Source organism: Osmia lignaria, chromosome 8, assembly GCF_051020975.1.
Source record: "Osmia lignaria lignaria isolate PbOS001 chromosome 8, iyOsmLign1, whole genome shotgun sequence".
Lineage (NCBI taxonomy): Eukaryota > Metazoa > Arthropoda > Insecta > Hymenoptera > Megachilidae > Osmia > Osmia lignaria.
The window spans coordinates 4,948,833-4,973,778 of record NC_135039.1 but is presented as its reverse complement, the minus strand read 5'-3'; the positions used below and the strand labels follow the sequence as shown (position 1 = coordinate 4,973,778).

The 24,946-nt window shown below is 34.5% G+C and overlaps 1 protein-coding gene across 1 annotated transcript; it reads left to right on the top strand.

Moving 5' to 3' along the window:
- The first annotated feature begins 595 nt into the window (after positions 1-595).
- Positions 596-2,556, top strand: LOC117610851 (uncharacterized). Its single transcript, XM_034338681.2, has 6 exons — positions 596-722; positions 854-1,147; positions 1,269-1,319; positions 1,400-1,623; positions 1,697-1,859; positions 1,928-2,556. The coding sequence occupies exons 2-6, from the start codon at positions 1,111-1,113 to the stop codon at positions 2,059-2,061; spliced, it is 609 nt and encodes a 202-aa protein (XP_034194572.2). The 5' UTR covers positions 596-722; positions 854-1,110; the 3' UTR covers positions 2,062-2,556.
- The last annotated feature ends 22,390 nt before the right edge of the window (positions 2,557-24,946 follow it).

The window sequence follows — 24,946 nt, the reverse complement described above, 5'->3', positions numbered from 1 at the left end:
GTTGTAAAGAAGAAGATAATTGTGATATAACAAATATAGAAAGGAATTATCCAATACTAAAAGAACTTATTATAAATGGTAAAAAGATAATAAAATCAGTTCAATGTAAAGGTTTCTATCTAAGTTCAAGAACTGCTGATAATTGTTATCTTTTGTTAGATGGTACAACAATTTCAATTATGAAAATTTATTTTAAAAATAAAGAGATTTACATTATTGGCAAAAAATATTTAAATATTAAATCATTTTTTCACATTCCATGTAACTCTTTCAATATCGGAATTAAAAAAATTAACGAGTCACAGTATGAGTTAATTACTATTCCATTGTCTGATATTAAATTAAAATGTGTAAAACTGCCTTTATGTGACAAAGAACATGTGGTATTGCTTTTACTGCACCAACAAGAAATATGTTTATGGCGAGTACTTATTTTGATAGAATATATAATTGAAAACAATATTGAACTATTTAACAAGTTTTCCTTTTTTACAGATTATTAATAATGGTAAAAAATTTCGCTGTCGTCACTTTTCCAAGCGATGGGAATAATGAAGAAGAGATCGTATCAGAAGTTCCATCTTTATGACTTTCTTCCAATTTAACAGAATGCTGGTGGCCATCAGTAAAAAATATCAATACCTTTATTGTGAAACAAACACCACCTGTTAATAATGATCCTAAATGGACACTTCATCCTATCAAATTTCATGGACATTATGGTAATTTATATTTTACTTCAGAACTTATGTAATTATTTTTTTAATAATTAAAAAAAAATGTTTATTAATTAATATTTTAATATTTAAAAAAAAAAATGTAACTTGTAAATTACGGTTTTGCCCTAATCAAGATTCATTAGATGAGGCTAGACAGAGAGCAACGAATTATTCTTCAAGTGATGAAAGTAATACAAATCAAATAAAGAAGTCATGCATAAAACGGTCACTAAATACTGTTTATAACAATGAATCTGAATCTGATTCTGATGACCCACGTTCAATTATACCAAATCCACCAAATCTTAAAGATACAAATGTTTCACAATCAGAAAAAAATATTCAATCAATCTCAAATATTTTGGATTCAACAATTATTAATAATATTGATATGGAAATTCTTGATGGAACTATAGTACCTCACAAAAGTAATTTTTATTTTAATTCTTTTATTCCATTTTTATTATCTCTATAATAAAACGGTGTTTATTTAAATTATAGTTATTACTGTTTATTATGTGAGTAATCTAATACTTTTTTAATATTTAGGCATACAGGATGTATATACGTTAGTGTCAGGAATGTCAGATAAAATGGAAGGTTTTGAATTTATTTTTTGTCTTATAATCTTATTAATATCTCTTCATGGCATTGTTTATTCAATATTATTAATTTTTTAGATAATTTTGAAAAAATATATACAGCTATAACTACAATTTCATTAAACATACAAGCTATTGATACTCGTTTAAAAAACATGGAAACACAACATAACCAACATAAGTCTAAAGCATCTGCCGTGGATACATCAAATATACAAAAATCCTTTCCGTTTAAGAACATAAATGAAGTAATAGCTTTTGAAAACATTTTATCAGAAAATACAGATGAGTACAACAAATTTGTAAGTTTAATTAAGTTATTTAAATGCAGATTTTATTTAAATAGAATAATATTGACATATTTTATTTTTAAAGATGTTGTATATATCTCGCATAGGCGGAGGGTCCGCTAAGGAAAATTTAATACGTATATATCGAACTTTATTTTCGAATGAAGTTGCCAAGGTTTCATCCTGGAAGGGACTACGTAATCATTTTAAAATAAGTAGTTTAAAATCTATGTTGATGGGAATACAAGGTAAAATATATTTTTATATTTATAAAATATAAAATTTAATTTAATGTAAAATTTTTTTAATAATTCAGCAACAACTTTGGCTCAGTACCAATTCACAAACAAAGAGTTTGAAGACATCACGAAAGAATGGTTTCGCCAAGGTGGTCAGAGGCTTAGCAGACAACAAAAAGACTCCGAAGAAGTAAATCCGCAAGCTATTTAAATGTGCTATTTAAATTGTTTTCAAATTTTTCATCATTTAGCCTCCAATTCAAACGTTTACTAATTATTCCATTTCAATCATTTTTATTTGTTGTTTAGAATGCTTAGAATTTCCTTTTTTACATTATGACAGGCGACAAGAGATTAGGTTCCGTATTCATTTTAAATAACCACTAAAAATTTTCTACCAGTTCAGTTTTTTTATTGTGCTATGCCAATGGGATGCCGAGCCGTTCGTACGCGACCTACGTCGGACCCGGTTTTCGTAGCCGGCATTGCAGTCCCTGAGCCCGCGCGCCGTACGCGCTCGGATTGGTCGGTGTTTTTTGTTAATAACTCGAAAACGAACCAACACTTTGGCAAAGAAAAAAGTTGTTTAGAATCACCTTACCAATCATCCCTCTTCAGCTGTCGAGGTAGTCGCGTGACACCCTCTATATCCGCGATGATCCCACTTGCAAAAATTTATGAAATTTGTTGTTTCTTAACCATTTAAATTCGGTCAATTTTTTTTCGGTTTAGGGTTATTAGCTAAGCAACAAAAACCCAAAATCACCTTACACTATCCTACAAATACTACAGGTTCCACTAACAAGTGTGAAATAAAATAATTTTTAACAAAAAACAAATCCGACTTTGAAATGCACTAAAAAGTGTCAAATAATTTCTATTTCATTTATACCAATATTCCATAGCTATTAATAATATCTACTTAATCGTTAAATAGGATACCAAATACATTTCAAAGTTTTCGGAGGCGGCGCAAAATTAAAAACTTTTCTTCTACTAGGAAGATCCTAGTTCAGGCGTCGGCAACCTATGACAAATGACACATTTGATAATTTCAAGTAAACAATATTCAACGGGAATCAACATAGCCATTGCGGATTAACTATACTGCAGTTCACGAGAGACCATACTTCAGGGGGTAGACACGGGTAATGCAGCGAGGTGACATTACCGGCAAAAATGGTCCTATTAATGGGTTTACGGGAATCGGTTATTTGTCCTTATATGAGAACACTTAGGGCTGGGTGAGGGCTCGTTCGAAAGAGGAACGTCCAATGCAGAGGGCTCAACCGATCGTTTAACGAGATTGTGTTAATATCTAATAATATAAGTGTCCAACGTAGAGGAAAAATCGAGAAAATACGCCCGCAGAATCCAAATACATTTTAGGTAACTATAAGAGTTTTGTGACTAAAACGATTTGTTGAGCCCCCTTCATTGAACCTTCCTCTTTCGAATGAGCCCTTATTCAGCTCAAGATCTTCTCATATAAGGACGAATAACCGATTCCGGTAAAAGGATTACCAAAGACGAGTTCCGTCATTATCTGGATACTACAGAGCAAGTCACGGGACAAATTTAGTTCAGCTAGTAGTTATAAGGTGGCGTCTAAGTAGAAAGGCTGCCGATTTGGATACGTAGTCAGAATCAGGCGTTAGCTTGATTACGTCACTCGAACTGTGCTGCGAAGGCAAGCGAAAAAGGCAACATCGCCCGAACGCTGAGTGAGACGCACTACAGTCATGCTGTCCTTCTCTCATTCTGAATAAGTTAAAAAATTTATCTGATACGGTCATTTTTCGCGGAGTTATGATCATTTAAAGTTGAGTGAAATTTTGATAAAAATTTATGTTGCGCTAATTTTGTTGCTCAGTGTATATGTATTGTCACGTCCTGCGACGCATTCTTGAAACTTCTATTTCATCACCTAAATTCTTTAAACTTCTATTGCACCATCCAAATTCATCGTTCCGCAAATTTTGATTGAGCAACTCAGCCGGGTCGTCGTACGGCGAGAACGCTGACGATCCGAACGAGGTGGTTCACCCGAATTGCCAAATCAAATGTCGACCTCATTTATCAATATAAAATAACGCGACCGGGCCCGCCCGCACGCAGTCAAATTTTACCAATAGTTCTCGTAAGAAGTTCTCATAGGCGCAGTTCTTATCAGTACATCTAAACGGTTCATCGACTTATCAACATAGTACGAAACCGAAAGTATCGCGATCAGACTAAATCACTCAGACCATCTGTAAATCATTAAATCCGCGAAGATAATCCGCGAAGTACCGCTCAGAGTTCGATACTCTAGAATCTACACGACTCTGCTACGAAGCTCAGTACTTCGACAGAGCAAGATTCCGGTAATATCAATAAATTAACTAAGTCTAGCGTTTATGACTCTGCTACGAAGCTCAGGGCTTCGACAGAGCAAGATTCTGTAAGACTCGATTGTAAACATGCGCGAATCAAGAACTGTACCAGTAACGAATAAACATTCGTTGTGATCTAAAGTGCGTGATCTTCACTCGAACGTCTACCCTACCGCTCCAACACCTGGACGACACACCACCACAGGTTCCGTCCATAGATAGATTCTACTCGTCCAGCGAAAGGTAAGTGAGAACCTCTATCTACCTGACAACGTAGATCAAATTACATAAAGTACGCCGAGGACTCAGTGAGAGAGAGAACTCCGGGACTTTACAGTGGTTCCGGTACGAATCGAACGCCAACGAACGCTACTAACCTGTAATATAGGGTAGATTCAAGAAAAAATCTAGCTCGAGAATATAAATCTTTGTCTGCACCTTTAGAAAAATCCAAGTCATTCACTTTCGAATCAATTTTATATACAACACAAGCAATTTATTGAAATACTGCTACAAAGCATACATAAAAAATACTTAAACATAAAACGAACTCATTTACTCCCTAAATAATCACAAATAATGAAAATTTCAAATGAATAATAAAAACTTTAAGCCAACGGATAACAAAAATACTACGGACGGAAATAGATTAACAAGAAGCAGGACACAAGAAAATCCTGAACTTAAGAGTATCGTAGAAGATCGTAATTACGCATCAGCTTTTTTACAAAGCCGTAAAACACCGCGTTCACCAACAGAACGAAGAACATTCGACTTCACACCAGAAGTCACAGCCGAGGTGTCAAACGCGAATACAAATCTAGGTGCAATACCCAAAACAAAGAACGTTAAAAATCTAGCAATAAACACTAACCAAACAGAAAACGAAAGTGCCAACTGGCAAAACAAGAATATAGGATTTACAATTAATCCAAGTAACGAAGCCGATAATAACAAACAAACAGGAACTTTCGCATCCCCACTAATCCGAATAAGTCCCCAGGATAACAGAAATAATGCCGAAACATTAAACGAAACAATAAACAATAGCTACAAAAACGACATATCCCTACTCGAAATTGAAGGAATCACAGAGCAACCAAGCCTAATAGGAAATCTGGACGGAGAGAATAGCGAAGGAAATTTAACACTCACCTGCGCAAGTCCGGAAAAGAAAATGACAGACGAACAAATTCAAATCCAACCCCTAAGATTACCCCTAAAATACGTAGCAACCCTAGTACCCGAATTCGACGGGAAAAATATGTCAGTCACAGAATACATAGAAAAATTAAAGCACGCCAAAAACATCATAACACCCACAGACGAACCAGGCCTAATTCAAATTGTGAAAGTAAAACTAAAAGGAGAAGTATACAAAGCATTAATAAATACACCCTTAGATAGCTTAAATGATTTTATCACAGCAATAAGAATACTATTTCCATCCACTGAAAATATACACACCCTATATGGAAAATTAACGGAACTAACGCAATGACCGGACGAAACAGTGCTCAGTTACGGGAACAGACTACAAGAACTAGTAATCCAGATCAAAGAACTAAAGAAAACAGAAGCAGGTATAACCCAGCAAGCTATACAAGAATTCGACAAAGCCATAAAAATCGATGCAGAAAGAAGCTTTAAAAACGGACTAAGGCAAGAAATCAGATTAGAACTAAAACAAAAAGACAATATAGCTGCCCTTATAAAGGAAGCAATCGAAGTAGAAACAAAGTTAGGAAAACAGGACATATTGAGAAACAAACCGGCTAACATACTGTACAATCTCGGGAAACACGATGCGAACTCAGCAATATACATGTGTCAGATATGCCAAGACCTAAACCATGAAGCCTTATTTTGCAAGAACGCGGCATGCGTATATTGCAAAAGCAAGGATCACATATCGTACAACTGCAAACTGGCCAAAAAGAAAAAAGAACTCATTTGCAAACATTGCAACACTCCAGGACATTCAACAGATGCATGTAAGATGAACAAAGTAAAGGGAAAGCACTGCCAATACTGCCAAATAAAGGGGCACACGGTCAGCAAATGCCCATTTATAATCGAATATGAGACATGTTGGAAATGCGGAGGAACCGGTCACGACCCAAACACCTGCACGAAATTCCCAAAAATTACAGAACTTTGCGAAATCTGTAATAGCAGGTATCACACAAGAAAAGATTGTCCAACACCTACGTGCCAACTGTGCAACGAATTGGGCCACACAGCAAAAACTTGCCCAACAACAAAAATCAACGATCTCCAATTAGTCATGTGTACAATCTGTAAGGAAGAAGGCCACAGCGCGGCAAATTGCGAGGAAGCAAGAGTTTTCCAAACCAGAACATATCAAATTAAATGCCAACTTTGTAAGCGGCTAGGACACTCGGCAGAAGACTGCCACGAGCCAAGGAAACCCCAACAAAAATCAAATGATGCATATAGGAGTAACTACCACAGAAAATACAATCACAACGATAGTAATTATTTTAAAAATAGTAATGACAATAGGGCCAATCAGAAACACACAAGCGAACTACGAAGATTTTGCGAGTATTGTAAAACCCCAAATCACACAATAGAGGAATGTAGGAAACTAAAAGCCATCGAACTACGAGCACAAAAAAGAGATATCTGTTCCTACTGCAAAGAGCCAGGACACCAAATAGACGCATGCAGGAAACTAAAAAGCCTGGAAAATAGCGCCGGAAAAATCTGCAACCTATGCAAAAGTACGAATCACACAACAGAAGAATGCTACAGAGGGCAAAACCATCAACAGCACAGACCGGGAAACGAATAGACTCCTCCTGGAGAGAGCGCATAAGGAGGAGCAACGATGAGCCGCTCAAAACACATAAAATTAACAACAGTACAAAGCCGAATGAATCAGAACAAGAAAAAACGCTAGGACCCAACTTGCCCGATAATCAAATCATAAAAGAAGAAAGAATAACAACAAGAATGGCAACGTATTCACTGAGATTGGAAAACCTATTACAACACATTACAATAGAAAACCCTTACACAAGAAAGGAATGCAACCTCCTTATTGACAGCGGTGCACAACTGAATATTATAAAAAAAGACCAAATTCCTATAAACGCAATATTAGAAGACAGAAAAATATTACTTTCAGGCATTACAGACAAACCATTACAAACTTTAGGAGCAGTAAGAATACCGATAAACTACCAATATTTCGATTTCCATGTAGCACCACAGGACTTTTCAATACCATATGACGGAATATTAGGAATAAAAGTACTCCTAGAACAAAAATTAAGATTAGACGAGGGATACGTAGAAATAAACAATGGAAGATTCGAACTAAAATCAGGAGAGGCAAATATAACAAGCCAAACATTAGCTTTACATCAGTTACCAAAACTAACAGACGAGCAAAAGTGCTTCCTCAACAAAATACTTCAAGACACAACTCACGCAAACGAGACACTGACCCCTGTACATACGGACGCAGGAACCTCGCACCAAACAGGAATCAGCGAAAACACGAGCGACAAAGACAGTGCAAACCAAGACATGGGACAGATAATAAACAGTATAAATACAGTACTCGACAATCAAGAAGAAAAATGCGAAATAGACTCATACGACTATACAGAATTTTTAACCAAAGTGGACGAGAATACAAACATCAAATTCAAAAACGAAACCGACCCTTTAGAAAACAAATATAACTATGCTTCGTACGATGTAGAAGATATACTGGAAGGATTTCAAGAAACAGAAAATCTACCAAAAATAAACGAAAGCGAAATATTAGAAGTAGGAAAAATCAGTTTTGCAGAAAACAAGGAAGATAATATTGCGACGGAAAGCAAAGAAACGGAAAATCCACGAGACAAACTATTAGGAAAAATTCGATTAGGAAATCTATCAGAAGAAAACAGAACTATAATGAAGGAATTAATTGAGGATAATAACGATATATTTTGGATAGAAGGAGATAAAATAGAATCATATAATACAGAACAACACGAAATTAACCTAACGGACGAAAAACCTGTATACGTAAAACAATTCCCTTTACCACATAGATTAAAAGAAACGGCAGTAAAGGAAACAGAAAAATTAATTGCAAACGGTTTTGTCAGACATTCAAAAAGTGCTTTTAACGCTCCAACTTGGGTAGTCAAAAAGAAGGAAACAGCTGAAGGAAAAAAAAGATGGAGACTAGTGATAGACTACAGGAAACTAAATGAAAGAACGATCCCAGATCCATATCTACTTCCAAACATAACTGAAATTTTCGACCAGTTAGGACAAGCAAAACTATATCACGTAATAGATCTAAAATCAGGCTTCCATCAAATCAAAATGAACCCAAGGGATATACATAGGACAGCTTTCAGCATACATCCACTAGGACGATTCGAATTCAACGTCCTACCTTTCGGATTAAGAAATTCACCACGGACCTTTCAGAGAGTAATAAATACAACCCTAGGAGATTCAATTGGAAAAATTTGCTTTGTTTTCATTGACGACATCATAATATTTGGAGGAAATTTAGAAGAATTCAATACAAGATTTAAAACAGTCGCCCAAAAATTAAGAGATGTAAAATTAAAACTTGAGCCCGAAAAATGCGAATTCCTGAAATCAGAAGTATGCTTCCTAGGTCACATAATAAGTGGGGAAGGAATAAAACCAGACCCAACAAAAACAGAAGCTGTACAAAAATTCCCTACTCCTAAGAACGTTAAGAACATAAGAGAATTCCTAGGACTCGCAGGCTACTACAGACGATTTATACACAACTTCGCAAAAATTGCAAAACCTTTAACGACCCTATTACAAAACGATAACAAATTTGTCTGGAACATGGAACAACAAGAAGCTTTTATAAAACTCAAAGAAATATTATGCAATGCACCCATACTACAATACCCACAATTCGAGAGACCATACATTATCACGACAGATGCATCTAAATACGTTCTAGGTGCAGTACTATCACAAGGAGAAATCGGGAAGGATAAACTAATTGCATACGCATCACGAGTATTGCAAGAAGCCGAAATTAAATACGACACCTACGAAAAAGAAGCTCTGGCAATAATGTTCGCGATAAAAACATTCCGAAACTACATTTACGGGAATAAATTTACAATAGTCACAGATCATAAACCATTACTTTGGCTAAAAACAGCTGACAAAAATACCAGAGTACAAAAATGGAGACTAAAATTATCGGATTACGAATACAATATAGTATATAAACCGGGTAAGCAGAACGTGAACGCCGATGCATTATCAAGAAATCCGGTGGACAACGTACACGTTTCCGTTACAACAAGAGCGCAAGGAAAGAAAGAAATCAGCGAAAAATCCACACCCGTAAAAATTCCAAGTCAAAATAAAGTAGAAGCCCCAAACGACAATCATACCAAAATCAAAAGAGGAAGGGGCAGACCAAGGAAAAAGATCCAAGAACCGTTAGACCAAGAGGCAACTTCGAATAGCAACAATAAGGGAAGAACGACTAAGCGCAAGAAACAGGAAAATAAAGAAAAAAAAGACAATATAGAAGAACAGGAACAAAAAAATTTAATTTACACAAAAAACTCGATTCAATTTAGAAACGATAACATCGTACAAATAATTACTCAACAAGGCATACCTCTAGACAAAAACACCAACGCGTTAATGGAAATCAAGAATATAAAAATAAATCCCAATCTGTCCGAAAACGAAATTGAATTAATAGAAGTAAATAATAAAAAACTCTTTATCTTATGCTTAAACGTAGCAACATCATCGGAGATAATAAAACAAAATCTGATAAAATTATTTAATACATTAAAAGACTTACTTATACGGAAAAATATAAAAATCTTCAGCATTTCAAAAGACATTAAAATATTAAACATAAACTGGCACGAAATAGAGGAAATACTAAAAAACACCTTCAATAAAACAAACATTAAAGTAATAATATGCTTAAACAGTATCGAATACGTAAAACCTGAAAACAGAGATAAAATATTTGACCAATTCCACTCTACAAAACTAGGAGGTCACTCAGGCGTAAATAGAACATACAATAGAATAAAAGACAAATTCTTTTGGGAAAACCTAAAACAAGACATTCAAAACAAAATAAAAAAGTGCGAGGAATGTCAAAGAAATAAATTAAAAAGAGTTAAAACTAGACAACCGATGGTCATAACAGACACACCAATAAAAACTTTCGATAAAATCGCGATGGACATAGTCGGTCCACTCAACATTACAAAAAATAATAATAAATACATCTTAACCATACAAGACCAATTATCGAAATTCTTAGTAGCAGTAGCTCTAAAAGATCAGACAGCAGAATCAGTCGCAGACGCTTTTGTGAAAAAATTGATATGCACTTTTGGCTCACCTAAAATAGTACTCACAGATAGAGGAACAAATTTCACTAGCAAAATAATGAAACAAGTTGCAAAAAGATTTAAATTCTCAAAAATCGAAACAACAGCTTTTTCACCCCAATCAAATGGATCATTAGAAAGAGCACATCATCCACTTTGCGAATATTTAAAAAACTTTTCAACGAAAAAATGTGAATGGGATGAACTTCTAGAGCTAGCACAATTCAACTATAACACAAGCATTCATTCCAGTCATAAATTCACACCACATGAACTGGTTTTCGCTTATCCAGCTAGGCTACCTTCGACTGAACCCCTAAAGAAATCAGAACAACTACCTACACACAACGATTACTTGGAAAATCTAATAAAAAACATGAGAGATATAGCTAGTATGGCACGCGAAAATCTAATAGACTCAAAAATGAAATCAAAAGAATACTACGATAGATTCATTAAATCGGTAGAATTTAAAACCGGAGACAAAGTATGGTTACTCAAAGAACCCAAACCGGGAAAATTAGAAAAAGATTGGTATCTAGGGCCATATAAAATACTAAAAATAGGGGATAACAATAATATAACAATCAATTACAAAGGAAAGCCAAAAACAGTTCAACAAACTAAGCATTTAGCAGCACAGGAAATAACATAAGCCTTCTTTCTAGGAAAAGAGCCGACAATGAAGTTAATTCTATTAATTTATATCAGCACATTCAAAATTAGCCAAGCAATAATCGGATTCGATTGCGGCGCAACCAACCCGATCGTATCGACATATTCTTTACTGGACACCGGGGACTGCGACTTCCACCATGCAGACGTTAGCATAACCAACACCACAATACGGCTACTACAATTAGCGGAATTCAGAACGGTCCCAATCATACAATGCAAAATAGAAATTTAACGCACAATTTTTCGATGCGAAATGTTCAGTTACTTAGTACCAGTAGAAAACGCGATACAAGAATACCTTTTAGACATAAGCCATGAAAACTGTAAATCCATACATAATACCGGAATATTTACATACGACAACTTTCATACAATCGTAAATTTAAAAATAAACTCTACAAAATCCGTAGGAATAAGTCTCGCGGGAAACGCAATAGAAAGCTCATGTACAGGAGCGTCCTATTCCGATAGCTACGGAACATGGAATAAAGTATACGTACAGGGCCTTATAAAAATCACATTAATAGAATACACCGCGCAAGTTAGTCTTAACAGCGATAAATTACGCTTAGCATCAGGAACAGTTTGTAAATTTTCGGATGAACATTGTATCGACATGGAAGGAAGACACACCTTCTGGTCAGCGCTACCGAGAGAAGACTGTTTAAAAACTAGATACGACGTACTATACCGAGGTCCGGTAACAAAACTAACATCTAAAAATCGCGAAACATTATACACAATAGAAACAACCGACATCTCATTCGCGGTAACAGCGAAAGGAGACATCAAAACTTGCAATAGAATACTAACAAAAACCGAACAGCCAAAATTAATTATATACGAAAGAACACAAAACAATATACTATTCGATAACGACGTACAACCGTCAAAGGAAATATTAAACCTAGACATTCTTACATATACTAACTCAAAATTCGTATACGTAGAAAAATACTTCAGGGCTCAAATACAAAATTTATACTTAGACATTTTAAACGAAAGATGCAAACTAGAAAAAAGAACAATCTATAATTCCCTATCCATAGCCTCTATTTCACCAGACGAATTCGCGTACAACCTAATGGAAAAACCAGGATACATTGCTAGGATTGCAGGAGAAGTAGTGCACATCATAAAATGCACACCAAAGGAAGTACAACTATTTCACACAGACAAGTGCTACACGCAACTACCAGTAACCTCCGGGAACAAAACACGATTTCTAACGCCTTAAACACACATACTAATGAAAGCAGGAACGCAGATAGAATGCAATACAATTATTCCGCAATATTACAAATTGAACAACAATTGGATAGCACTAACACCAACACCAAGGAAAGCGCAAAACCCAGGAATTCTAAAGCCAAATACGAACATCTCCTGGGAATACAAGGAAATAAATTCATTAGCGTCAAGCGGAATTTATTCACAAGAAGACCTCCAAGAACTCCAACAGCACATTGTGTGTCCCCTAGAAAAATCAGCCTTGCTGAACACAATAGCGAGGGGCATGCTAGGAGAAGAAAGCGTACAAGGAGGATTAATCAATAATCTTTTTACAGAGAACACGCTATCCCATATCGCAGAAAATACATGGAATAAATTCATGGAAAAATTCATCAAATTTGGCTCTATTAGCTCTGCAGTAATAATGATTTTCATAATCATTCATATCTGCAAGCTAATAATTGACACGATCATAAGGGGATATACATTACATACACTATATGGATGGTCCATACATCTATTGGCAGCCATCTTCAGCTCAATTACATACTTACTAGTGACACTAAAAAACAACAAAACCATCAAAAAACTTCCAAAGAAAAGAAACCTAGCCAGAAACGAGGATATCGAATTGAACGAAATAAAAATAGAACAACCAAACACCTTCAATTGGAGAACGCTACCACCCGTTCCACTACGACCACCTGCAATTAAACCACCTGTACCGCAACCAATAATGCAGAAACAAATACAGGTGTTTACGATGGAATAATCGAACTAAAAATAAGGAAATCAGGGAATACGCATAAATAAACACACGCAAATTCAAAATAAAATAAAAATCTATTCAAAAAAAAGATAAAAGGAGAAGGATTTACAAAATAACAAGGTACAATAAAATCCTTACGATAAATATTTATTCAGAAAAAGGAAGGGGAGGATACAGTAAACAACAAGTTATAATAAAAAGAAATTTTATTAAAAACAAAAGGAAGGGTTCACAAAAAGAAAAAAAGACAATGCACTAATCAGAATCAAAATAAATAAAATTGTGCTTTATTCAAAAAAAAAAAAAAATAGTGTAATCAATATAATCAAAAAAAAAAGAATAAAAATATAAATAAATATAATCGAAAATTGAAAAAAAGGAAAAAAAAAACAAAAAACGAAGGAAAATAAATTTAAAGAGGAAACATTCTTCTTTCTTCTTCCTCCCTCCTACAGGGCAGCGCATTCATGGCCATTGATCCTCGAAAAGAGGGGCGATGTCGAGCAACCTGTCTTCATCCCAGATGTACAGTTCTTGCAAGTACCGCCGGAAGTTCCGACGGTACTCGTGCACCGTGCGCCGGTACGACAGGTTTATCATTCCCGGGCACCATATGAATCTACCATCAGTGCGCTAAAAAGATAATACGGAAAAACAAAATAAATAAATAAATAAAATAAAACATACTCACCCAAGAGATGAAGATCTTCCTCGGCCTGGATAGATCCATAAAAACCGGGACCGGTATGTACGACGACATGGCAATCCAGGTAGTGATAAAAGCGTTAACGATAGAATCAGAATAAATCATTCAAAGTGACGATACCATCCGATTGACCGAAATATATATCAAACACCCCACCAGGTGCGCAAAAATTTCCAAGTAAAGACGGGACATTAACCGACGAAGCATCGATAATACTAGGAACCAGCGCATGCAAGACACTTGCTGTCTCAGCGAGTACCCGCCACAATAGAAATTCCAAGAATTACCAATTTCATTCTACAAACCTTAAATGTAAAATTAATAAAAGAAGCCCAGAAGTGTCGGTCTACAAGATTATTTAGTACACGCACTAGAGTTACGTTACGCACCCCTACCGCCTCAATCTCAGCGGGGAGGGAAGTAAATGGTCAGCCAAAAACCATTTACTCTTTGTAATACACCGATCCGCGAACGCAAAGAAACACCAGCAACAAAAATTACTCAGCGCAACAAATTCACACCAACTAATAAAATATTGTAATTACACTCATCTCAAATTTGTAAAACCTCATCTAACTCATAAAGGTAGAAACTATGAATTTGGACAAATATAACTGCTCAAAATTTTTTTTTTCTCTTCAAGTCTACTTGTTGATATCGTACCGATATGCAACAATCTAGGCGGCCAGGTGTCACGTCCTGTGACGCATTCTATATGCACGTAAATAAACATAAGTTTCCTTAATTTTGTGATTGATTTCACAATTAAAATCAGTACAATATATGTATTGTCACGTCCTGCGACGCATTCTTGAAACTTCTATTTCATCACCCAAATTCTTTAAACTTCTATTGCACCATCCAAATTCATCGTTCCGCAAATTCTGATTGAGCAACTCAGCCGGGTCGTCGTACGGCGAGAACGCTGACGATCCGAACGAGGTGGTTCACCCGAATTGCCAAATCAAATGTCGACCTTATTTATTCAAATTTTATTCAAAGGTCAAATTTTACCAATAGTTCTCGTAATAAGTTCTCATAGGCGCAGTTCTTATCAGTACATCTAAACGGTTCATCGACTTATCAACATAGTACGAAACCGAAAGTATCGCGATCAGACTAAATCACTCAGACCATCTGTAAATCATTAAATCCGCGAAGATAATCCGCGAAGTACCGCTCAGAGTTCGATACTCTAGAATCTACACGACTCTGCTACGAAGCTCAGTACTTCGACAGAGCAAGATTCCGGTAATATCAATAAATTAACTAAGTCTAGCGTTTATGACTCTGCTACGAAGCTCAGGGCTTCGACAGAGCAAGATTCTGTAAGACTCGATTGTAAACGTGCGCGAATCAAGAACTGTACCAGTAACGAATAAACATTCGTTGTGATCGAAAGTGCGTGATCTTCACTCGAACGTCTACCCTACCGCTCCAACACCTGGACGACACACCACCACAGGTTCCGTCCATAGATAGGTTCTACTCGTCCAGCGAAAGGTAAGTGAGAACCTCTATCTACCTGACAACGTAGATCAAATTACATAAAGTACGCCGAGGACTCAGTGAGAGAGAGAACTCCGCGACTTTACATATGATATATGTTGACGACCATATAATGTGCCGTAATTTTCAACAAAATACAATAATAAACTGTGTGCATAATCAAGCAGTTGTACGCAATATTCTTTGTTACATAAAAGTTGAATTGCTACGCTCAAACTCAAAAAATGAAGATATTTATCAGGTGATAATTTTTTAAAAAAGATTATTGGCCCAGTATATAATAATAATTGTCTTAATTCGGTGGCTTTAAAGCGATCAACTTCATCTAATTTCCTTGGATTTCTAGCAAATTCCTTAGGTAAGAATGATGACATAGATAATAAAGAAGTTGAAGCAAGAGTTATCTGAGTTGCAACCATACGAACATTATGTTTACCTTTAATCCAAAACTGCAACAATTTCTTCATTACTCCTAATAGTACGAGATGCATGTAGTCTAAAGGAAATTGAGTAACCATTCCAATGTTTAAATCTTCAAGATTTGACGTGATTTTATGGTGTTCTTCTTGTTTCCTTAATTTAAAAGATTCATCTGATCTTAACATTGCATTAATTTCTGGGTACGTTACTCGATTTTCTATGTAATCTCCCTCTTGAATACAATTTCCGCATCCAAAATACGCATTATGTCCTTTAATTCCCTTGATAAACGATTTTGCAGGAGCATCGCAGATAAATACGTTCAATTTCACAGTTATTTTTTTGCCGTATTCTATAATGCCAGTTCGGAAAATTTTAAAACAATCATCCTTGAAATATTTTAAAAAAGTATTGCTACATTTTGGCTTTTCAAAACCATGATAAACACCAATTATAAACGGTTCGGTGTAAAAATCTGCAACTATACTACCTAAAATAGGCCAAAATTGACTCCCAGATGGTTTTGTTAAAGGAAGACCATCTATATTTACATTAATATTTATCTGAGATGGTAAATTACTTCGACAATAATGTTTACGAATAGATTTTTTTAAACTATCACCTAAACCTGCATGATAATATTTTCCTGGTAACATTCCAATAATGGCCACTTGTTTGGGAATTTGAAACAGAGTTCGAGCATCAATAGGAAGATTATGGCCGTATTTTACTAGAATTTTTAGTAAACTACTAATAGCAGAATGACTAACACGATTTTCAATAGCCCATAATCGGATGTCGTTAATAAGTTCTGTTTTACAACATTCAGTTTTAGAAAATTTATCACTTGAAATACTTGACTGAGGACTATTTTTATCAATACTAATTTCCGAATGTTCAGAAATTAAATCATGATTATTTTCTGTACACTTATGTGTGTTCATTACATTGGAATAATCGAAATCAATTTCTTTTAGTACATTTTGCTGCTGAGGTAATTGTTCGATGTTAGCTGGCACATTTGATAAATTTACGATATTATCTTGAATTTCTAAATTTGAATTAATAGTCATTTGGCAAATATTACGAAATCTTTTTAAGAAAATACGTCGCCGCTGCCGTGGCGTTAAAGAAATAACGTCTAGTCTTAATTTTGATTTGGACATAATATATAATTTTATAAAGCAATAGAAAGTAGATGAACTGCGATTATGTATACGAATATAGGTTTGGGTTTGCCTGATATTATTTTCTTTATGTTATATTCTCCTTTATCACTGAAACAATATGTAGAAAGCTTATATGGAGAATTAAAAATATTTTGATAAATGAAAAATGTTTTGACAGTTGCAGTTTTTTTTTTAAACAAACTAATTCAATAATTAAAGTATAATTTATGTAATATTTTAAGGACGCCAATAGAAAATTTCAGAAAAAATGTAATCTATATTTCTTAAATAGTATTTTATTTATATATAAAGAATTTAAAATTTTTTTCTTCACAATTATAGTGAACCTATATAATTTTTTAATGCCTTTTAATGTAAATATTTTTATGATGTCTTTTAGTGTTGTAATTAATTAAACACGAATAATTTTTTTCGTTATGTTGCATGTTATTATGAACTTGTTATAAATTATAAATTAAGGTAATTATATATAAGCATATTGCACGCATAATAGTTACGATGTTTTTTAAATATTGTTGCGCCGGGGAGTGGAGCTCGCACTTTCCATCGTCAAATAAATAGAGACGAAGCAAACTAGACTGTCTATATTTTGATTACAAAGGAATTCTTAAGCAATAGATCCGTACAGGTCGGGTTCCCGATACATTGTGACTTTCAAAAGCCGCGCGGTTGTCTAAGAGACCTCAAGCATCCGATGACGTGTTTCCGCTCGAAACATGGAATAGCTTCACATCATGATTCGTTGACAGCTTCGGGCGGGGCAGTCGATGGCTCTTTCGATACATCAAGAAACAGTCGATGCATCGAAAGAGCGGAAACTTCTCACCGTCGCAACAATATGTTATAAAGTTCGAAATTTTGAACAACTTTTTCGTACACATATAATCATCGCTCGGCCTTAGTTTTTGAAATATTTTCGAAAAACTATCGAAACTACTACATTCAATTCTGCCTATTTGTGTGCGTCCGTGACGACATACACGTCAGTTAACTGTTTCTGCAGGCAACCGACATTCGACATACCTATATAAGGGGTGGGCTGAAAAATCAAATTTAACTAATTTCATTTAGTGTGGACATTTTAAAAATGATTTGATTTTCGATTTAAATTTGAACTTGTGTGCCGGCTGTTCAATATAACCTAACCTAATCTACCTAACCAGTGAATTAGGTTAGGTTAAGCTAAACTAATATCCTGGTCGCCGTGAGGCGACCAGCCATACAAGCTGAGATTCAAAATCATTCAAATTAGTTAAATTTGATTTTTCAGCCAACTTTTATAGGAAAAAGTTGTTCAAAATTTCGAACTTAATAACATATTTAAAGATCATCGAAATCGGAGATGCCGTCTGCTTTCTAAATAATTACCAAATATTTTACTTGAATAAAAATCAGTTTACATGAAATTAATTCACGATCAAATACCAAATTGAAAAATTAAGACTAATGCATAGAAAATATTTATTAATTATAAGATACTATTTCATTTGCAAAAAATTATTATGAAAAAATTTAATAATAAACTTTCAGAATATGTGAAGTATTTGAAAAAGAAATTATATCTATAGTTTTTTCTAATGCAGATATCTTGCTCAACAATATAAATTATATTTCATAATTGATATCATTTATCATTGGGATAAGCATTAAGAACATTATAAAAAAATTGTAGACCGGGATTTAGCGTGCAATGCAATACAAAATAAATCTATAATTAAGAGATGATGTCATGTAACTTTACACTCGAAATGTTCAAGTTTCTGATTCAAAAAGTAGTGCAAATAAAAGATTTCTTGTTTTTCTCATTAAATGACCATACAACAAATATTGTAAAAAAGCATGATGAAGATAATGTTGCATAAAATAAATTGTACTAGAAGAAAATCATGCAGAAACAAGAAAATAAAAGATTTTGAGAGAGAAAAGTTGCGACATACAATTTATTTATAATTTAAAAACGATAAATATGTCGATCATGTCTTTTTTAAAGAAGATCATAAAAAGAGTCATGGTCGACATATTTATTGCTTTTAATTTATAAACAAATATATCGCAACTTTTCTCTCTCAAAATCTTCCATTTTCTTGTTTTTGCATGATTTTCTTCCTTCACGAATTCTTTTTGTAAGGTTTTGACAAAAATGTATACATTGCCATCGATATAACATCAAAATAATATTAATGTTACTTGTTTAAAATAATGGTACAATTATGTCGTTAATGTTACATAACATTTATGAAGTTTTTAGAGTGTACACATTTACAATTCACCAAAATACATAATTGGTACGTATTTAACCTAACGGTTTAATTATGTTATTAGAGTTATGTGGCATTTATGAAACTTTTATAGTATACACATTTACATTCATCAAAATTCATAAATGTTACGTACTTATTATAACGTTTCAATAAGGTTGTTAAAGTTATGTAGTATTTACGAAACTTTTAGAGTATGCACATTTACGTTCACAAAATTGCATAAATGTTGCATAACAAAGTAACAACAAAATGACATAACAATTCTATGCAACAATTATAGACTCATTACGTTATTGATATTACTGATACGTTACAGTTTCATTTTAATGATTTGTAATATATACACATAGAACATTATGTAATTGTTACGGAAATGAACCCTGCGTGTTTACTGGGAAGTTAGATATCATAATTGATATCTTAGAAAAACAATTGTTTGAGATGAGTGGATACTGTATTCGAATTGTTGACCATGAAATGAAAAGTGCTTTGTCGAAATTATTGTATTCAATGAAGACTAAATTGCAAGCCGTTCAGAGGACAGAAGCGACCTTTTTTTCAAAGTTTGAAAAGTGGCTTGATGTGTCGGTTGCTTTTCGAATACCTCCATCTACAATTACTACTGCAATAAACAAAGGTGGTCGACCTTCAACGGAGTTCATATCTGGTAGTGAGAGAACGAAAAGAAGAAAAACCGAGGACATCCGTTCTAAATTTTCCATGGAAGCATTAACATATGCAACCCAAATGAGCCTCCGTGCATCAGGAAAATTAGACGCTGCAAAGGTTGTGGTGGATGTGACTGGTAGCCCATCAAGAGCCAGAAAATATAAACGAAGTGTAGAGTCAACTCCAGAAAGAATGCCGTCTGGTGATGCTGCACTTTCGCTTTTGGTAAAGCAAAAGCTATCAAAAAGTCAGTATTTGGGACTGAGAAGCATCAGCAAAGAACAAAAGTGCAACTTATATCCGCCATACAGGACAATATTGGACGCGAAACGTCGATGTTACCCAAATGCAAGGGATATTGTTATCACAGAGTATAGTGCAGAAGTTAAATTGCAAACTTTGCTGAACCACACTGTACAACGTATTTTATTAGTACAAAATGAAGTAATACAAAGTTTGACTGAAGAAGATGTGAAAAACATGATTTTCATTTGCAAGTGGGGTTGTGACTTCCGGGCAAAGTGTATGCAAACAAAGATTCACTGACGAAACAAAGTCTGATTCAGAAATATTTTTAATTATTTAGTACCACTACAGCTCTTCTCCGTAAATAATAAAAAGAAGATTATTGTATGGAAGAATCCGCGATGTTCATCTCCTCGGTTTTGTAGACCGATAAAAATTCAATTTTTACACGAAGATCCACAAGTAACAGTGAGTCAGGTATCATATGTGGAAGAACAAATTAAAGCTTTGGTTCCCTTCAATACCATTATAGATGGTAAAGAAATTTGCATCAAATACAACGTGGCGTTTACGATGATAGACGGCAAAGTGTGCAATGCGGTTTCTTGTACATTGTCCACGCAACGTTGTTATCTGTGTGGGGCAACATCAAACCAATTTAATGATATCAATGCAATGATAGAAAGAGAAGTGAAGAAAGAATATTTTCGATTTGGCTTATCCACACTTCACGCGTGGATACGATTTTTTGAATGCTGCTTGCATCTATCTTATAAGCTTACTATCAAAAAATGGCAAGTACGCAAAGAAGAGGAAAAGAAAATAATGGAAAATCGGAAAAAAATAATCCAGAAAGGTTTCCGTATCCAATTAGGTTTAATTGTTGATCGTCCAAAGCCTGGATTCGGTAATACGAATGATGGCAATACTGCTCGACGCTTTTTTGAAAATTCGACACTATCGTCTTCTATAACAGGCATTGACGAGCATTTGATTAAACGGATGCATGCAATATTGCAAGCTCTTTCGAGTGGTCACAAAATAGACTTTGCAAAATTCAATCAATATGCCGTAGAAACTGCAAGAAAATTCGTGGAATTGTACCCCTGGTATTATATGCCAACTACAATGCATAAAATTTTAATCCACGGACCTCAAATAGCTGCATCTGCATTACTACCAATAGGACAAATGTCAGAGGACGCCCAAGAAGCCCTTAATAAATATATTAAGAGATTCCGCGAGGATTTCTCGCGAAAGTGTTCGCGAGAAAAAACAATGGAAGATCTATTTCTGCGGCTGATTGTAGCATCTGATCCGTATATTTCCAGCATAAGGAAACTGCCTCAAAAAAAAAAGAAAAGCATTATCGACAGATGCTGTGGGATTGTTAATTTCACCTGTAACAAAGTACGAAGATGAAGTAGTAACAGATACGGAAAGAGATTCTGAAGATTCAGATGATACCGAAAGTTCGGAAAATGAATGATTGTTTTTGTTTAGTTAATTATAATATTATTTTTTTACTTTATCTTACCATATTTGATCTTACTATATTATATTATTTTAATGTTTTCTTCATCTTCTCATTATTATTTTATGTTTATTTGTTATTATTATTATACTATATTTCACATTTTTAAATTATATCGATTTTAACACTATTTTCTTAATACTTCTACTTCTTAATCTAAATGTAATAAACGTAATTTGATTTGTGCTATCCATTTTCATTCATAAACTTCTCAAAACGGGAAGTATTGACTATTTTGTCTACAAAAATTTTAACTTAAGATTTATAATTAGCGAACTCCAACACAACGGAAGATTAGCCTTGGTATAGAAATTGGTAATTTTTATGTACATGGGGGTGCCATATTGGATCCGCCATTTTGTTTTTTGGATATTTCAAGTTCAGATTCGTAATCAGTGATCCAAAAAACCCCGGAATACCCATTTCTACCTAAATTAGAACACATTTTGAGGTTTTGGCCACGTTTTGACGATTTGGAACCACTGTGCGCCGCAGTGGCGAATTTGCCCGAAATCGTGACCAAAATTAATATTTTGGTATCTGAGGCAAGTTAATGAAATAATTTACAGTATTGTAGTTCTAGAAGGACAATAATGTACTTTTTTAATAAAAAATATTGATTTCTTATACAGTATGACTTTAAAATCATGTTTAAATTATTAAATTGGATGGCATATCTTTTTTTTACATAGATTGATTTTTTAGAGCATTTTACATGAGAAAGTTTTAAATTTGAATATTAGAAAAGGAAAAAATGTACAATATAATACATATATACATTAATATTCATGAAACAAATAATATTTACAGATAAACATATATATATATAAATTATTCTAAAATATTCTAAAAAAAATATTCTAAATTATTCTAAATTTCATTCCTATTCTTCCTCTACTTCTTCTTCTTCTTCTTCTTCTTCAAATTCATGATTATCAGAAATGTCGAAAAATTGAATAACATCCCGGGGATATCTTTGCCCTTTTTTAGGCCACATGTTCCTCATACTGATTATGTATGGATCCGATGACACAAGTAAATTATTATAAATATCTTCCATAGTTTTTACTCTTGAAAATTTTCTGGAATTTTCTTTGTTGCGAGCCTCTTGAGTCCTATTGGTAGGATTGCGTGTTTGATTATATCTGCCGAATGAAATAATACTTTATAGACTGTTGTGAGCATGTTGTACCATGGATAATGCATTACAAATTTCTGTCCAGTGGCAATACAATAAGCTTTAGACATTTCCACTTTAATTGAGTAGGTACTGGAAATAGTGACTAGAATAACGTGAAAACGTTGTATAATTTCTTCTTCTAGTCCTGTAATCCTTGCAGACAATGTGGAGTTTGCAAAAAATCGGCGAGTGGTATTACCATCGTAGGTAGTACCAAATCCCGGTTTCGGTTTGTCCACAATCAAACCCATTTCAGTTCTGAAACGTTCCTGAATTCGTTTCTTGTTTTCTAATACCATTTTTTTATTTTCGTCCCCACAAGCTTGCCACTGACGAATAATTGACTTATACGATACGTGCAGTAAACATTCAAAGAATCGAATCCATGCGTGCAATGGAGATATACCAAATTGAAGTGTTGATTCTTCCTTAACAGTTTGCTGCATGACTAATTGTAAGTCTATATTATTAAAATCCTTGCTAGTTAATCCGCAGAGAAAACATCTTTGTATCGCAGAATTTTCACACACTGTACACTACACACTTTTCCGTCTGTCATAGTAAATAATAACTTATATTGCACTGATACATCAATGTTTTACACTGCAATTATTGTGGGGTGTAATGTCTGTATCTCACTTTCAATTTTTGTTACTTCTTCCACTATAACATTTGTGGTTTCATGTATATAAGACAGACGAATTGGCCTGCAAAATCTCGGGGAGGAAGGTTGGTAATTTTGCCATAATATAATTTTTTCCTTCGAATTTACATCGCCGGAAACCAATTGAAGTGGAACAAACGATGATGCGAATATACTGCAGTCGGAAACAGTACTATCCCGATGTCCCATCACAGCCCCATTTTGCTATTAAATAAATATTAGTTAAATCACTAAGATTAATACTGTTTACAACCTCTTCTTGCAATAGAAATAATCTTTGAACTGTGTGGTCCAATAAATTTTGTAACGGTGCTTCTGCATGAGATTCGCTAATTATTATATTTTGTGGATAACACCTTTTTCTAGCTGCAGTTATTGCTTCGTAATTGGGGTAAATGTGGCTATTGTGTTGTTTGGCTGTGTTTCGCCCCGGCGGAAAATTTGAAATTTATCCGCCTTGCGTCCTTTATCAAGCCTTTCGAGGTTACGAGGATTTCTCATGCAGGGATGTACAAGGGAGAGTTTGAGTAAAATGATTTTCTATTTTTGACTTCTCCTATCGCTTTCTCTTCTTTATCTGCTCTACCCTGGACTCGTGTATCTTGTCAAGCTCTTCGGGGTTGCGAGGATTTCTCATGCGAGGTACACGAGGAAAGGTCGTTTCTATTTCCTCCTTTACTATAGTTTACGTGACCCTCCTTGAAACTATCGTCGCTCAACCATAGTAATAGAATACAGAATATAATACCGCACAAAAACTCGAGTTTAGCTCGAGAGAGATAGAGCCGTAGCATAACACCAGCGCTGCGCGGTTAGCCAGTGCTTCGCATTTCGGGAATTTCCCCTGCTAACTGCGTAGAAACGGGAAAACCGTAATAACTTCTTTGGTAAAACGCTCTTTCTCTCTCCTTTGCACAAAGCGTCAGCCGGTCCAGCAAGGATCATTATTATACGACCGGAATGATAGTGTGAAAGAGTGGACGAATGAAAATGTATTTAAACCACGAAAGTAAGGAATGAGAACCCTGATGAAAGCGAACGTCGCGAACGTTCGACCGCCGTTCGAAATCAAGGGTCGTTCGAAGCAATAAACCCCATTGTATTGAAAATTCTAAGAATTGCCTGGCGACAAGACCTAACGGCAAATTTGAACAAAGCAACATTCTCGAAGGAATGTTCGTTAGATCGAAAATTGTTTAAATTCATTAGTGTTAGAATACTTATATATTAGGAATTAAATTAACCAATTATATATTTACAC